Source organism: Oncorhynchus mykiss, chromosome 7 (genome assembly GCF_057628025.1).
Source record: "Oncorhynchus mykiss isolate SJ-2025 chromosome 7, ASM5762802v1, whole genome shotgun sequence".
In the NCBI taxonomy this organism is placed as follows: Eukaryota; Metazoa; Chordata; class Actinopteri; order Salmoniformes; family Salmonidae; genus Oncorhynchus; species Oncorhynchus mykiss.
The window spans coordinates 55,111,857-55,129,627 of record NC_143028.1 but is presented as its reverse complement, the minus strand read 5'-3'; the positions used below and the strand labels follow the sequence as shown (position 1 = coordinate 55,129,627).

Sequence of the window (17,771 nt, the reverse complement as noted above, 5' to 3'; positions counted from 1 at the left end):
TGTTTATGTGTGTATGTGTCTTTGTCTCTGTACATGTTCAATTTGCTGTCTGTTTGTGTATTGTAACTTGCATCATGCTTGTGTCATTCTGTGTGTGTGCTATGTCTTGGTCATGTGAATCCAGCATGCTCTTGTCTCTTGTTTGCAGGGGAACCCTGGAGAACCTGGAATTAGAGGATCAACTGTAAGTATGATACTCTCCTCTCTCACACACACACACACACACACACAGCGCTGTAAGTATACTGATACTATCGGTTTGTAATTGTAGGGTCCGATCGGTACGAACGGGCCTCCAGGTCCACCAGGGGTCAAGGTGAGATCGTCTTCCATGTCATTTCCATGTAAATGGACAATAAAGTATGTTGTATCCTGTCTTCCATAATGAATACCTACCTATTTATTCTCTGTGCCAGCTCTGATGCATTGATTAGTGTAGATATGGCTTAGGCTATTGTAGCTTAGTATTACGCCACTGGAATGATATGATCATTTTAAGTGTATACTGTACCCTTCTCTTCTGAGAGTGTGTTTTTATCTCTGACAGGGTAATCAAGGAGTGCCTGGGGTTGGCGTTCAGGTGACACTTGTTTTATGTGTTATATTATATATTTTGTCTTCTACTACGTTTTATGAGTTGTATGTATTCCTGTTGTTTATTGCCTCAGTGTTTAGGCAACTACTCACCCATTCACAGTCAAAGACACAGAGCTTTATAATAATCTACTTGAATTGAATCTCCTGTTCCACAGGGACTGTCTGGTCCCCAAGGCAGCATGGGATTGCCGGGACCTGCAGGGCCTCCCGGAGCTGTGGTACGTCAAAAGATCAGTCATCTATAAACCAACTCTCATACTGGAGATTTTTGCAGGCTAAACTGCTGCTCTAGTATATTCCCATTGGCCTGGGGATCCCTTGTATGCTCACACTTGCCATTTAGGCCTACTGTAATTCAACAGGCCATTGACACAGTAATGTGTGTTTAATATTTTATGATGTATTGTAATGATACTCTTTCTTCCCAGGGTCCGTCAGGACCTCCAGGTCTGCCGGGACAGACGGTGAGTACAGCAGCTCCATAGGATTCACAGCTCACATACCGTAGAGCAAACACACACACACCTCCATCACCACCATAGTTAACAGACACCAATCAATTTACGCACATCAGTTCTGGTGGTGACATGCAGTGTGTGTCTCTCCATAGGGCGAGGGGGGCAAGCCAGGGGTCCCAGGAAGAGATGGAATACCTGGAAAAGAGGGAACACCAGGGTTGCCAGGCAAACAGGTATCTACTGTATGGTATCTGACTCTTCATGTTTATAGCATGTCTTATGATGGCATCAGCTTCAGTGTGGATTTGTCTTTGATAATGATTTTCAGGCTGCTGCTTTTGTTCTTTATCAAACGTCCTCCCCTCTTCCCGCCTTCAGGGTATCGCTGGACCAATGGGCTCCACAGGGTTGAAAGGGGAGCAGGGGGACAGTGGCCCCCCAGGAAAGGTGAGTGAGAGGATCAGGTAGGTGATGTGAGTTTGGATTGAGTTCTCCTTCAGGCTAATTCAGAGTCCACAGCCGCAGAGCCGCAATTGCCATTGTGAGACCGCACTGCCCGACCGCGCACCTCCCCCAAAATGCCCAACCAACGCAGCTCCAGTTCCTATTTTAATTTTATTTTTGACCCTTTATTTAATTAGGCAAGTCAGTTCAAAACAAATTCTTATTTACAATGACGGCCTAACCCGGACGACGCTGGGCCAATTGTGCGCCACCCTATGGGAATCCCAATCACGGCCGGTTGTGATACAGCCTGGACTCAAACCAGGGTCTGTAGTGATGCCTCTAGCACTGAGATGCAGTGCCTTAGACTAGAGGTCGACCTATTATGATTTTTCAACGCCGATACCGATTGTTGGAGAACCAAAAAAAAGCAAATACTGATTAATCGGCCGATATTTATATATATATTTGTAATGATGACAATTACAATAATACTGAATGAATAATGAAAACCATTATTTTAACTTAATATAATACATAAATAACATCTATTTAGTCTCAAATAAATAATGAAACATGTTCAATTTGGTTTAAATAATGCAAAAACACAGTGTTGGAGAAGAAAGTAAAAGTGCAATATGTGCCATGTAAAAAAGCTAACGTTTAAGTTCCTTGCTCAGAACATGAGAACATATGAAAGCTGGTGGTTCAATATTCCCAGTTCTTCAATATTCCCAGTTAAGTAGTTTTAGGTTGTAGATATTATTAAAGGAATTATGACGCGTCAACTATTTCTCTCTATACCATATACCTTTGACTATTGGATGTTCTTATAGGCACTTTAGTATTGCCAGCCTAATCTCGGGAGTTGATAGGCTTGAAGTCATAAACAGCTCAATGCTTGAAGCATTGCTAAGAGCTGCTGGCAAACGCAGTAAAGTGCTGTTTGAATGAATGCTTACGAGCCTGCTGCTGCCTACCACCGCTCAGTCAGACTGCTCTATCAAATATCAAATCATGGACTTAATTATAATATAATCAACACAGAAATACGAGCCTTTTGTCATTTAATATGGTCAAATCCGTAAACTATAATTTCGAAAACAAAATGTTTATTCTTTCAGTGAAATACAGAACCGTTCCGTATTTTATCAAATGGGTGGCAACCCTATGTCTAAATATTGCTGTTACATTGCACAACCTTCAATGTTATGTCATAATTATGTACAAATCTGGCAAATTAATTATGGTCACACAGTTCGCAACGAGCCAGGCGGCCCAAACTGTTGTATATACCCTGACTCTGCTTGCACTGTGCGCAAGAGAAGTGACACAATTTCCTTAGTTAATATTGCCTGCTAACATTGATTTATTTTAACTAAATATGCAGGTTCAAAAAAAAAGATTTTAAGAAAGGCATTGATGTTTATGGTTGGGTACATTTTTGCAGGGAATGCGCTTTGTTAAATCATCATCCGTTTGGCGAAGTTTAATTAGGCTGTGATTTGATGATAAACCAGCAGGCACCGCATTGATTATATGCAACGCAGGACAAGCTAATTAACCTAGTAATATCATCAACCATGTGTAGTTAACTAGTGATTATGTGAAGATTGATTATTTTTTACAAGATACGTTTAATGCTAGCTAGCAACTTACCTTTGCTCCTTGCAGCCACAAGGTCCTTTTGACGCTGCACTCGCGTAACAGGTAGTCAGCCTGCCACGCAGTTTCCTCACAGATTGCAACGTAATCGGCCATAATCGGCATCCAAAAAGGCCGATTACCGATTTGTTATGAAATCTTGAAATCGGCCCTAATTAATCAACCATTGGCGTTTAATTGGTCGACCTCTACCTTAGACCGCTGCGCCACTGTGGAGCCCTATTCATTTGAATATGGTGATGGTTGGAGAAATTGTTTGAGCTGTGCTGAGAAATCTAAAAGTATGAAAGCCAATGGTCCAATATTCTACAACACTGCTGTGTGGACTGTACATATTGTGGACTCTGATAAGTAATTCATTCAGAAGCTCCAGCTGCACATTTATCCCTCTTTTCTTTACTGTAAATGGCCATGACTCATATCCTCTTTTTACAACATCTCTCCAAATCAAAGAAGAGGTAATTACTGGCATGAATAGGAGGGCGCAGACACATGTAAACATACGCATACAATGACACACCAATGCTCAAGCATATACTGTATGTGCACTTGTAAAGGATGTCACACTGCTCTTACCAAGGCTCAAATCCAGGACCTCTACCTTGCTAGCACAAGTGACCTCCCCCTCAAGTGTCTTATCAGTCAGTGCCATGCGAAAAGCTAGCAATTCTGCGGCGAAAGTGGCAACATTTCCGGCTGAGGGAGTAAGTTTCACACATCCCCATGTGCTACACATGCATGCACGCACGCACACACACAGCATATGTTTAGTATCCTTGTTGAAACCAAACATTTATTTCCAATCAAAATCCTGTTTACCTAACCCTAAATCTAACCCCAACTCCTAAACCTGACCCATAAACGCAAACATAACCCCTAAGCCTAAAATAGCCTTTATCCTTATGGGGACTTGGGAAATGTCCTCACAAGGAGAATGTTCTTTGTTTTACAATCCTTGCAGGGACTTTTTGGGGATAGTAATACAAACCCACACACACGCACTCACATTATTCGCCGGACGCTTTAGCAGGATGTAATACGGTTCAGGAGAAAAGCTTTTGAAAGGACGAGATGTACTGTACTAACCAAATGACACTCCCGTTCATGGGTAACTCTAATGAAGGTCAAAAGGCCAAAACAGTAGCATAATAAAAAATGATATTTTGAAAACATAGTGGGTTGGAGTTCTCAATTTTTTACTATTGCTGTCCATCTTCAGTGAATTTTCAAACAACCTAATCCAGATGTTTGAGTTTCACGTCAACTTCTCCCTCCATCCATCCCCTTTACAGGCTGTAGCAGGACCCCCTGGTGTGAAAGGAGCACAGGTGAGTGGTTCTCATGGTTACTATTCGGTCGTGGTAACATCCGGTTAGTGTTGACTACAACCTCGCCCTGTTGAACCAGTGTATGAAGGCACAATAGACAACTCAGAACCAGTGAATCACCATACTGAATCATAGGCCAACAAACAGACGTATTGTAGACGGCTTTGACTAGAGCAGAATGGTATGGGGTGGTTTAGCGGTTAGGGCCGCTGAGCACAATCACATATGCCATGTTGGCGTGGGTTCAAATCCGGCCCACTGTCTCTCATCTTTCCTGTCTCCCTCTAAGTAGGCTGTGATTCGTGAGGAACTAGGTGCAATGGAATAGGATGGAACAGAGTTTAATGTAATGGGCTGTCTGTTGGTTGTGATTGGTTCAGGGACCTGCTGGTGTGACCTTATCTGGGACAATGGGAGAGAGAGGGCTGCCAGGGCTACGGGTAGGTCTGCTTGGTTGAACCAGTTATTTACATCAGCTATTATTCAGGCATTTGCTATACAGATTACCAAACATGAACAAGAATGTTTAGGGATTTCTGGGTTACCACGTGTTTCTAAAGTTGTATTTTTCTAAAATGTTTGTCCTTTAGGGTGAGAGGGGGGACAAGGGTCCTGCAGGCATCAAAGGGGACAGGGTGAGTAATGTCACATAAAACAACATTAGTCGACATTCACAGACACTACATTATGACAGTGATAAGGGAAATTATTGTGTGTGTGTCTGTCTGTTTCTGTGTCTTGTTGAAATAGGGCCCTGCTGGAGAAAATGGTGAGCCTGGAGAAGATGTGAGTCACCTTTTGACATTTTGTAATATCAAATATTTAATGTCTAACAGATGTCAGTCTTACTTACTTCTCCATCCACTTTGTCTCTTTTAGGGGGGCAGAGGACATGCAGGGCCTAAAGGAGACAAGGTAATGCAAATCACCAGCTGATTCCTCGTGTCTGTGTTTCCCTGGCTGCTAACCATGTGACAGTACTAACAGGATTTGTGTTGCAGGGAGAGAGAGGCATCGGACTTGCAGGGCCTCCTGGTCAGCTGGGACCTCAAGGGTTAAAGGTTACTATCATACTAAATGTTCTCATAAACACAAATCACATATGTAGCTATGTTCATATTAACATCAAATCAAATGTTATTTATCACATGAGCTGAATACAACACCTTACAGTGAAACGCTTACTTATAAGCCCTTTACCAACAATGCAGTTTTAAGAGAAGAAATAAGTGTTAAGTAAAAAATGGATGAATAACAAATAATTAAAGAGCAGCGGTAAAATAACAGTAGTGAGGCTATATACAGGGGGTACCGGTACAGAGTCGATGTGGAGGCTATATACAGGGGGTACCGGTACAGAGTCAATGTGGAGGCTATATACAGGGGGTACCGGTACAGAGTCAATGTGGAGGCTATATACAGGGGGTACCGGTACAGAGTCGATGTGGAGGCTATATACAGGGGGTACCGGTACAGAGTCAATGTGGAGGCTATATACAGGGGGTACCAATACAGAGTCAATGTGGAGGCTATATACAGGGGGTACCGGTACAGAGTCGATGTGGAGGCTATATACAGGGGGTACCGGTACAGAGTCGATGTGGAGGCTATATACAGGGGGTACCGGTACAGAGTCGATGTGGAGGCTATATACAGGGGGTACCGGTACAGAGTCGATGTGGAGGCTATATACAGGGGGTACCGGTACAGAGTCGATGTGGAGGCTATATACAGGGGGTACCGGTACAGAGTCAATGTGGAGGCTATATACAGGGGGTACCGGTACAGAGTCGATGTGGAGGCTGTATACAGGGGGTACCGGTACAGAGTCAATGTGGAGGCTATATACAGGGGGTACCGGTACAGAGTCAATGTGGAGGCTATATACAGGGGGTACCGGTACAGAGTCAATGTGGAGGCTATATACAGGGGGTACCGGTACAGAGTCGATGTGGAGGCTGTATACAGGGGGTACCGGTACAGAGTCAATGTGGAGACTATATACAGGGGGTACCGGTACAGAGTCGATGTGGAGGCTGTATACAGGGGGTACCGGTACAGAGTCAATGTGGAGGCTATATACAGGGGGTACCGGTACAGAGTCGATGTGGAAGCTATATACAGGGGGTACCGGTACAGAGTCAATGTGGAGGCTATATACAGGGGGTACCGGTACAGAGTCGATGTGGAGGCTATATACAGGGGGTACCGGTACAGAGTCGATGTGGAGGCTATATACAGGGGTTACCGGTACAGAGTCAATGTGGAGGCTATATACAGGGGGTACCGGTACAGAGTCAATGTGGAGGCTATATACAGGGGGTACCGGTACAGAGTCGATGTGGAAGCTATATACAGGGGGTACCGGTACAGAGTCAATGTGGAGGCTATATACAGGGGGTACCGGTACAGAGTCGATGTGGAGGCTATATACAGGGGGTACCGGTACAGAGTCAATGTGGAGGCTATATACAGGGGGTACCGGTCCAGAGTCGATGTGGAGGCTATATACAGGGGGTACCGGTACAGAGTCAATGTGGAGGCTATATACAGGGGGTACCGGTACAGAGTCAATGTGGAGGCTATATACAGGGGGTACCGGTACAGAGTCGATGTGGAAGCTATATACAGGGGGTACCGGTACAGAGTCAATGTGGAGGCCAAATACAGGGGGTACCGGTACAGAGTCGATGTGGAAGCTATACACAGGGGGTACCGGTACAGAGTCAATGTGGAGGCTATATACAGGGGGTACCGGTACAGAGTCAATGTGGAGGCTATATACAGGGGGTACCGGTACAGAGTCGATGTGGAGGCTGTATACAGGGGGTACCGGTACAGAGTCGATGTGGAGGCTATATACAGGGGGTACCGGTACAGAGTCAATGTGGAGGCTATATACAGGGGGTACCGGTACAGAGTCGATGTGGAGGCTATATACAGGGGGTACCGGTACAGAGTCAATGTGGAGGCTATATACAGGGGGTACCGGTACAGAGTCAATGTGGAGGCTATATACAGGGGGTACCGGTACAGAGTCGATGTGGAAGCTATATACAGGGGGTACCGGTACAGAGTCAATGTGGAGGCTATATACAGGGGGTACCGGTACAGAGTCGATGTGGAAGCTATACACAGGGGGTACCGGTACAGAGTCAATGTGGAGGCTATATACAGGGGGTACCGGTACAGAGTCAATGTGGAGGCTATATACAGGGGGTACCGGTACAGAGTCGATGTGGAGGCTGTATACAGGGGGTACCGGTACAGAGTCAATGTGGAGGCTATATACAGGGGGTACCGGTACAGAGTCGATGTGGAGGCTATATACAGGGGGTACCGGTACAGAGTCAATGTGGAGGCTATATACAGGGGGTACCGGTACAGAGTCGATGTGGAGACTATATACAGGGGGTACCGGTACAGAGTCAATGTGGAGGCTATATACAGGGGGTACTGGTACAGAGTCAATGTAGAGGCTATATACAGGGGGTACCGGTACAGAGTCAATGTGGAGGCTGTATACAGGGGGTACCGGTACAGAGTCGATGTGGAGGCTATATACAGGGGGTACCGGTACAGAGTCGATGTGCGGGGGCACCGGTTAGTCGAGGACATATGCAAACTTATCAGTTTCTGCTCTTCTACAGTGAATGTGAACCCCTGTGTGTTTGTGTTTTAGGGAGACACAGGACTCCCGGGCCCAGCAGGTCCTCCAGGAGCCCGTGGCATAGCAGGGACCCCTGGTCTGGCCGGCCTGAGAGGAGAGAACGGAACCCCAGGACCCCCAGGACCTCTAGGACCCAGGGTGAGAGGCCCTATATTGCCACGGTAGTTGGGTGACTGGTGTGGTCTTGTCTTGTTAGCCCTACTCTGTGTTGTATGATTATGTTGTCTCATCTCCAGGGTCTCCAAGGCTTTGCTGGTCAGGCAGGGACCCCTGGAGGTCCTGGGCCCCCTGGACCCACCGGCCTAGTTGTAAGTATTCTTTACATTGCATCATGATGACTTAATTGAGTGTGTGCGAGCGAGAGAGACAAATAAATATATAATATATTTAAGCAATAAGGCCCGATGGGGTGTGGTATATGGCCAATATATCACGGTTATGGGCTGTTCTTAAGCATGACGCAACGCAGAGTTCCTGGATACAGCACTTAGCTGTGGTATATTGGCCATATACCACAAACCCCCGAGGTTCCTTATTGCTATTATAAACTGGTTACCAACGTAATTAGAGCAGTAAAAATAAATGTTTTGTCATACCCGTGGTATATGGTCTGATAGTTTCTTATAGGTAGCCTAGCGGTTAGAGCATTGTGCCAGTAACCGCACGGTTGCTAGTTTGAATCTCTGAGCCCGCTAGGTGACATCTGTCGATCTGCCCCTTAGCAAGGCACTTAACCCTAATTGCTCCAGGTTCAAAAACACATTTCCTTTTCACACCAGTACAGGTTACACACTTGTACAGTACATGTTTGAAGCAGGACAAATGTAAGCCCCCATGTTTGACATTTGATTTAGCAGATGCTGTGACTTATAGTCATGCATACATATACTTTTTATGTATAGATGGCCCAGGGAATCGAACCCACTATCCTGGTGTTGCAAGAGCCATGCTCTTCCAACTGAGCTACAGAGGACCAAGGAGAGAGCAAGACTTTGTGTGTTTGTGTTATACTGAACATGAACACTAACAGATACCTGTTTTTCCTTACCAGGGTACACCGGGAACTGCTGGAGGCAAAGGGGACAAGGTGAGTTAACAAAGAGATAAACATGTCTTCCATACTGTATAATATCTTATCAAATAGGATGAGATTGCTCATTAATCTTCCTCTTTAGGGAGCGATTGGAGCAGGAGTACCTGGATTGAGAGGCGAGAGAGGAGACCCAGGACCCCGGGTAAAACCACATCACCATTTGAGTTTGAATTGTATCTATATTTGACAGTGTTGTATTGTAGAGTTGTGTGTGTTGGGGGATTTACAGATTTGTGTGCCTGATGTTTGCAGGGGGAGGAGGGTCGAGCAGGTTTGGACGGGGAGAGAGGACTAGTGGTACGTCTGTCTTCTCTTCTTTCATCACTGTCTGTCTCTCATGTATCTCTACCACAGGAGGCTGGTGGCACCTTCATTGGGGAGAATGGCTCGTGGTAATGGTTGGAGCAGAATTGCTGGACTGGTTTCAAATAAATTAAACACATGGTTTTCATGTATTTGATACCATTCCATTAACTCCGTTCCATACATTATTATGAGCCATCCTCCCCTCAGCAGCCTCCTGTGATCTCTACGCCTGTTCATCTTATCTACTCTCAACATCACTATCTAGCAATTTTGACTCTACCGCCTCTGTCTTGTGCTTGATAATTGCCTCAGAGTTCTATGGTGTTTGTTTCTGTCTGTTTATTACTAGATTTCATTGATTGCCCCAACCCTCAATATTGATGCAACTTAATAGAGTGAGAGAGAAAATGACAGAAGGGGGAAGGCTGAAGTGAACATAGATAGAGCTCAAACGTTTGTGTGGCTTGAGCAGTGTACTTCAGTAAATAGAAAGGGCCCAAACGAAAGGAAACGTTCTGAAAGCAAAAGACTTCATCATCTTCATCAACATGATGCATAAACCTTTAAATCGTTTCCATCACGACTATACATTTATCCATTACTGTCAAGCTCATTATCCCACCATACATAGAGTATACATATCCTGTTTCTCTGAGCACAGTAGTGCAGTAGATTGCTCCCTAAAGTGTGTTCTACCCTCCACTTTGATCTAATGATAGGCCTCTGTACAACCATAGCTCCTTTAAAAGCTGCCAGCCAGCCCCTGGTCCTCTGTCGCTGCCTGTGCATTAGTGCTACTGAGAGTAGGGCTGTTCTCCAAGGCAAGGGCCACTAAACCTGTTCACCTTAGCTCTCATCAAGGCCATACTGACAGACTCACATTAGTTGCCTGGTAACTTCCAGAAGGGGGCCTGGTACTGTAGAGTGCCCATGGTATTCCACTTTAAACTCAGGTGAGACATACACACAGACAGGAACTCACCTATTACAGTACACTCGTTTCTCATACAAGAGGAGAGTGCTAGTTGTGGTGGGTATAGAGAGCTATTGGTTGTAGTTTAGGATGATTTACACCATAATGGTGACGATTGCTGGTGAGGATGTGCATGTGGGAGTATAATTGTTTTTCTTCCTTTGTGTGTTCTGTTTGATTAAATGTGTGTGTTTGTGTGTGTTCACCAGGGCTCTCCGGGTGGCAAAGGAGGCAGTGGAGAGAAGGTGAATATTGTGACTATTATTCCCCACAGCTTTATTTTCCAACATTCTCTGTCCCCTGAGCATTCTGCTCATGTAAAATAGTCAATCAAATGAACATGCCTACCTAGTGAGTCCTACTCTCAATATATTTCAGGGTGAATTGGGGCCTCAAGGTGACAAAGGAGAAAAGGTATGAATTGTAATGAATGAGTAGTAATATTGTGTGTGTACGTGGTATAATATTACAGAGAAGTGCAGAAAAAGAGCAAAGGGGAGACAACAAAAATAAAAATGTGAAAATATAAAAGTTCTAAAACAATTTTTTAAAACCTAGTTATCTGACCATGATGTTGTTCCCTTGCAGGGCGATACTCTCCTGGTGGGAGGACCTACAGGAGAGAAGGGGAACAAAGGAGAGACGGTGTGTGACCCTCTCAACCCTCAACCTCACAGCACCAATTTATTGATCTAATAAAACAATTGATCACAAAAATACTTCAGAGCACCAAGTATTGACTATGACACTGCTAATCTGTGTGTGTGTGGGTAGTGGTAATTTACAACTGTTGTTCTCTTCTTTATCAGGGTGACCGAGGGCCAAAAGGGGGGCAGGGGGAGAAAGGCTTGAAAGGCAGTGATGGCCCAGCTGGGGAGCAGGTGAGGTTGGGCTTGACAATGAACAATTCATGGAGTTGGCAAAAACACAAACAGCTCTGGGAGCAGGCTATTAATAACAGGAGTATAACTGTGTGTCTCCACAGGGTCTGAGAGGTGAGCCAGGAGACAGGGGCTCTACAGGGTTCCAGGGGGCCAGAGGTCCAGGAGGACAGAAGGTGACGACATCACCTGATCTTTATCAAAGCTTTCATCATCACTGTGTCATATATGTCAGAACCAATATCATCGATAGTCAGTCAATATCAAAATCACTATCAGAATGTCCTTGTGTGTATAATGGTTGCATTGCACAATTCTCCCACCCGTCATGTGAGAATGGATCATCACCCAACAATATGTTCTGTGAAAAGGAACACTGTATTGCTCAGACTGGATGCTGTAGGGGACTGTTGTACAGATGCAGTGTTCTAATGGGTTTGTCTTTGTGTCTGTAGGGAGAGGCGGGCCTGCCTGGTGTACCTGGAGAATCTGTGAGTCTCCCATGTCACCCTCAGTTATGAAAACAATATATACTTTTTCTTGACCACATGAACTGACATGTGAAAAACTCTGGGCCCTAATTATAGCCTATCACTAGGATCTAAAGTTCTTCCTGGTCAGGTCACATGGTCAGGAAAAACTCCAGGTCCTATGACTAACTCCCCATTCACTCTCCTATTGATCGATAAAAGACTGGTTGATTGTGTTTTTCTCCCAGGGTACACCAGGAAAAGATGGAATGTCAGGCTTTAGAGGAGAGAAGGGAGACATGGGAATAACTGGAATGCGTGGAATTAAGGTTTGTACGTCTGTGTGTGTGTGCAGCGTGATGCATCTGTTTGTGTATGTGTCTTGTGCTTGTGTCTGTCATTGTATTTTAACAGTCTTTGAGTTCATCCCCACTTGAAGAAGTTTGGTGCCAAACTTGATACGTCCTCTAAGCTCCAGTGCCAGCCTCCCAGATCATGCCGCCAGCCATAACTCTTCAATGGCTCCAAATTGACATTACGTAATGGAGGATTAGTATAAATTCAGCTGGATATAGCCCAGGATAGAGTATGCGTTCATTCTCATATGGTCTATAAATACCTTTAATGACGGTTAAAAGTATAATTTGTGTGTTTGTGGCATTCTGCCAGACTAATAGGCTATCAGAACCCCCTAACCTTCTTACTGTATACTGTGTGAATTGCTGTCCTCTTCTAAAGTAATGACAAAGTGTGTCTGAGGGACACTTTGAGATGTGTTCAGTGTTTCCTTCACATGACCTTGCCACTCTAACGGCAGTACAATCACAGCATGATAATCTGGGTTTAGAAATGACTAATCCAGACGGCACAATATCAGCCAGCTCATTCAGTCTCACAATGCTATCAGAACCCCTTCAACTTCCCCTTATCTGTCACTAGCAATTATGCTCAACAAATCACCCAGTTACTCATCCTTTACATTGCATTCGTGAAAGTATTCTGACCCCTTGACTTTTTCCACATGTTGTTATGTTACAACCTTATTCTAAAATAGATTTTTTTTCTTCAAATCCCCTCATAAATCTACTCACAATAACTCATTATGACAAAGCAAAAAACAAATTGGGGAAATTTTGCACATTTATAAAAGACTTAAATACTGAAGTAACACATTTACATAAATATTCAGACCCTTTACTCAGTGCTTTGTTAAAGAACCTTTGGCAGCGATTACAGCCTCGAGTCTTCTTGGGTACGACGCTACAAGCTTGGCATACCTGTATTTTGGGCGTTTCTCCCATTCTTCTCTGCAGATCCTCTCAAGCTCTGTCAGGTTGGATGGGGAGTGTTTTAAATGTTTTTTTTAAACCTTTATTTAACTAGGCAAGTCAGTTAAGAACAAATTCTTATTTACAATGACTGCCTACCCCGGCCAAACCCCGATGACGCTGGGCCAATTGTGCGGTGCCCTATGGGACTCCCAATCACGGCTGGATGTTGCTGCACAGCTACTTTCAGGTCTCTCCAGAGATGTTCGATCGAGTTCAAGTCCGGACTCTGGCTGGGCCAATCAAGGACAGTCAGAGACTTGTCCCAAAGCCACTCCTGCATTGTATTGGCTGTGTGCTTAGAGTCATTGTCCTGTTGGAAGGTGAATCTTCGCCCCCAGTCTGAGGTCCTGCGCACTCTGGAGCAGGTCTTCATCAAGGATCTCTCTGTACTTTGCTCTGTTCATCTTTCCCTTGATCCTGACTAGTCTCCCATTCCTTGCCGCTGAAAAACATCCGCACAGCATGATGCTGCCACCACCATGCTTCACCGTAAGGATGGTGCTAGGTTTCCTCCAGACATGAAGCTTGACATTCAGGCCAAAGAGTTCAGTCTTGGTTTCATCAGACCAGAGAATCTTGTTTCTCACAGCCTGAATGTCCTTTTGGAGTGCTGCAGAGATGATTGTCCTTCTGGAAGGGTCTTCCATCTTCACAGAGGAACTCTAGAGCTCTATCAGAATGACCATTGGGTTCTTGGTCACCTCCCTGATCAAGGCCTTTCTCTCCCGATTGCTCAGTTTGGCTGGGCGTGTCACGCCCTGACCATAGAGAGCCATTGTTTCTCTATGGTACAGTAGGTCAGGGCGTGAATAGGTGGTGATCTAGTATTTCTATGTTGTGTTCTAGTTTATTTTCTATATTTGTTTAGTTGCCTGTTAGCACTTCATTGACTTCACGTTTCCTTCTTCCTTTATTGTTTTTGTGCGTTTCACTAAATAAATATGTGGAAACCTTATCACGCGGCACCTTGGTCCGATGATTCTAACGACAAGCGTGACAGAAGATCCCACCTAACCAGGACCAAGCAGCGTTTTCACCAGGTGAAGGAGTTTTGGACATGGGAAGAAGTCATGGGAGGATGCGAAACCCTTCCTTGGCGGCAGACGGAAGTTAAGGATGGAGGACAGCCACAGAAAGCCCAAGGACAACCCCAAGATTTTTTTGGGGGGGGCACAAGGGGTGGCCGGTCATGCCGAGGAGAGTGCCAGAGAGTGCCAGAGCCCGAAAGGCAAACTCTGGAGGAAAGAATTGTCAGACCATGGCCGCAGAAACCAATATTATTATTTTTTTTGGGGGGGCAGAGACTGTTAAGGAGGCAATGGAGAAGTTGGGAGAGAAAGAGATGAGAGAGATGTTGTGCAAGTGTGTTCTGCTCAACATCCGACCAGAGGATCCGGTTAGCAGGCTGGTGCAACCTGTACCGGCTCTACGCTTCTGGCTTTCAGTGTGCCTCCCCAGTCCGGTAAGTCCTGTGCCTCCTCCCAGCACTCGCCCTGAAGTACGTGTCACCAGCCACCTGTACCGGCCCCACACATCAGGCCTCCAGTGCGCCTCCCCAGTCCGAAACATCCTGAGACGGTCCACGGTCCGGAACCTTCAGCGAGGGTCAATGGTCCGGAGCTTCCAAACACAGCGTCCAGTCCCGCTCCATGGCAGGAGCCTTCCTCTGCACCAATGTCCAAGTCAGGGCTGGTGTCCAGTCCCGCTCCATGGCAGGAGCCTTCCTCTGCACCAATGTCCAAGCCAGGGCTGGTGTCCAGTCCCGCTCCATGGCAGGAGCCTTCCTCTGCACCAATGTCCAAGCCAGGGCCGGTGTCCAGTCCCGCTCCATGGCAGGAGCCTTCCTCTGCACCAATGTCCAAGTCAGGGCCGGTGTCCAGTCCCGCTCCATGGCAGGAGCCTTCCTCTGCACCAATGTCCAAGTCAGGGCCGGTGTCCAGTCCCGCTCCATGGCAGGAGCCTTCCTCTGCACCAATGTCCAAGCCAGTGCCGGTGTCCAGTCCGGTTCCATGGCAGGAGCCTTCCTCTGCACCAATGTCCAAGCCAGTGCCGGTGTCCAGTCCGGTTCCATGGCAGGAGCCTTCCTCTGCACCAATGTCCAAGCCAGTGCCGGTGTCCAGTCCGGTTCCATGGCAGGAGCCAAGGTCCAGGCACAGTGTTCAGTCCATGGCTGAGTCTTCGGGATGAGCGGGTTCTTTGTCCCGCACCAGAGCCGCCACCGATGCTGGCGGATCCGCGAGCTGAGTGGGCACTTCGCCCCGCACCGGAGCCGCAACCGATGCTGGCGGATCCGTGAGCTGAGTGGGCACTTCGCCCCGCACCGGATCCGCCACCGACACTAACCACCCCCCTACCCTCCCCATTTGGTTTCAGGTTTTGCGGCCGGTGATCTAGTATTTCTATGTTTATGTTTAGTTGCCTGTTAGCACTTCATTGACTTCACATTTCCTTCTTTCTTTATTGTTTTTGTGCATTTCACTAAATAAAAATGTTGAAACCTTATCACTTGGTCCAATGATTCTAACGACGAGCGTGACAGGGCGGCCAGCTCTAGGAAGAGTCTTGGTGTTTACAAACTTCCTACATTTAAGAATGATGGAGGCCACTGTGTTCTTGGGGACCTTCAATGTTGCATACATTTTTGGTACTCTTCCCCAGATCTGTGCCTCAACACAATCCTGTCTCTGAGCTCTACAGACAATTCCTTCGGCCTCATGGCTTGGTTTTTGCTTTGACATGCACTGTCAACTGTGGGACCTTATATAGACAGATGTGTGCCTTTCCAAATCATATCCAATCAATTTAATTTACCACAGGTAGACTCCAATCAAGTTATAGAACCATCTCAAGGATGATCAATGGAAAAAGGATGCACCTGAGCTCAATTTCGATTCTCATAGCAAAGGGTCTGAATACTTATTTACATAAGGTTTTTCTGTTTTTATTTTTCATAAATTTGCAGACATTCTAAAAACCTGTTTTTGCTTTGTTGTTATGGGGTATTGTGTATATTGATGAGGATAAACATATATTTAATCCATTTTAGAATAAGACTGTAATGTAACAAAATGTGGAAAAAGTCAAGGAGTCTGAATACATTCCGAATGCACTGTAAGTCTAAGACTGGAACTGTGGTCTGTTCATGGCCAAACATGGTCAAAATCAGTTCTGCTGGTCACTGTGACTGTAGGAGTCATTTTTTGTTCAAGCCCATGCTGACCTCGTCTGTCAGCCATGCATTAAATACCAACATTGTTTTTAAGAAAATTGTGATAAATATATACCAGTTTAATTTAAGGACCAAAAAGTTGTGCCATAGATTGCAAAATAGTTGGGTAGAGATTTTCGATGTACCGATCACAGCACAATTCGAAAATATATGGAAAATAAAAAGATTGATGGCAGGGGTTGAATGGAGCTGAAGGGTGGGACTAATAACAACAAGATAACAAATGTAAAATATAGTGTCTGCAAAATGTATATAGGTTCAAACATTGTGAAATAGCACAGTTAAAAATGTATGGCGAATAGAAATCAAACTGGATGGACATCAGAAATAGATGGGAGAGGTTATAGGAAGGCCAGCACTAAAAACAAAGCAAATATAACTATTGTAAAATAGATTGTTTCTGTAAAATGTATGTAGAAGCCTACGTGTTGTTAATTTGTTTACTCCAATTGGTAGGGTTTGCGGGAAATAATAAAGGAACAAATATTTTTAAAAGATATGTATGATGTGTGTATTTGTGTACGTATGTACAGTACCAGTCAAACGTTTGGATACACCTACTCATTCAAGGCTTTTTCTTTACTTTTTACTAGTTTCTACATTGTAGAATAATAGTGACTACATCAACACTATGAAATAACACATTGAATCATGTAGTAACCTAAACAGTGTTAAACAAATCAAAATATATTTCATATTTGTGATCCTTCAAAGTAGCCACCCTTTGCCTTGATGATAGCTTTGCACACTCTTGGCATTATCTCAACCAGCTTCATGATGTAGTCACCAGGAATGCGTTTCAAGTAACAGGTGTGCATTGTTAAAAGTGAATTTGTGGAATTTCTTTCCTTCAAAATAAATTTGAGCCAATCAGTGTTATGGCAAGGTAGGGAAGGTATACATAAGATAGGCCTATTTGGTAAAAGACTAAGCCCATATTATGGCAAGAACAGCTCAAATAAGCAAAGAGAAATGCCAGTCCATCATTTCTTTAAAACATGAAGGTCAGTCAATCCGGAACATTTTGAAAGTGTAGTCATATAAACCATCAAGCGCTGTGATGAAACTGGCTCTCATGAGGACCGCCACATGAAAGGAAGACCCAGAGTTACTTCTGCTGCAGAGCATAAGTTCATTAGAGTTACCAGCCTCAGACATTTCAGCCCAAATAAATGCTTCACAGAGTTCAAGTAACAGACACATCTCAACATCAACTGTTCAGAGGAGACTGGGTGAATCAGGCCTTCATGGTCAAATTGCTGCAAAGAAACCACTACTAAAGGACACCAATAAGAAGAGACTTGCTTGGGCCAAGAAACACCAGCA

The 17,771-nt window shown here is 45.0% G+C and overlaps 1 protein-coding gene across 1 annotated transcript in view; it reads left to right on the top strand.

Moving 5' to 3' along the window:
- LOC110528989 (uncharacterized) overlaps positions 1–17,771 on the top strand; it is a 123,083-nt gene that overhangs the window by 94,618 nt on the left and 10,694 nt on the right. Inside the window, exons 83-107 of the mRNA XM_036983697.2 lie at positions 149–184; positions 272–316; positions 548–580; positions 753–815; positions 1,026–1,061; positions 1,208–1,288; positions 1,434–1,502; positions 4,457–4,492; positions 4,873–4,932; positions 5,083–5,127; positions 5,243–5,278; positions 5,372–5,407; positions 5,494–5,553; positions 8,175–8,300; positions 8,399–8,470; positions 9,214–9,249; positions 9,338–9,397; positions 9,508–9,552; positions 10,744–10,779; positions 10,913–10,948; positions 11,123–11,179; positions 11,344–11,415; positions 11,520–11,591; positions 11,871–11,906; positions 12,134–12,214. Coding sequence (XP_036839592.2) covers positions 149–184; positions 272–316; positions 548–580; positions 753–815; positions 1,026–1,061; positions 1,208–1,288; positions 1,434–1,502; positions 4,457–4,492; positions 4,873–4,932; positions 5,083–5,127; positions 5,243–5,278; positions 5,372–5,407; positions 5,494–5,553; positions 8,175–8,300; positions 8,399–8,470; positions 9,214–9,249; positions 9,338–9,397; positions 9,508–9,552; positions 10,744–10,779; positions 10,913–10,948; positions 11,123–11,179; positions 11,344–11,415; positions 11,520–11,591; positions 11,871–11,906; positions 12,134–12,214 — 1,365 coding nt within the window. The remainder of the gene's footprint in view (positions 1–148; positions 185–271; positions 317–547; positions 581–752; positions 816–1,025; positions 1,062–1,207; positions 1,289–1,433; positions 1,503–4,456; positions 4,493–4,872; positions 4,933–5,082; positions 5,128–5,242; positions 5,279–5,371; positions 5,408–5,493; positions 5,554–8,174; positions 8,301–8,398; positions 8,471–9,213; positions 9,250–9,337; positions 9,398–9,507; positions 9,553–10,743; positions 10,780–10,912; positions 10,949–11,122; positions 11,180–11,343; positions 11,416–11,519; positions 11,592–11,870; positions 11,907–12,133; positions 12,215–17,771) is intronic.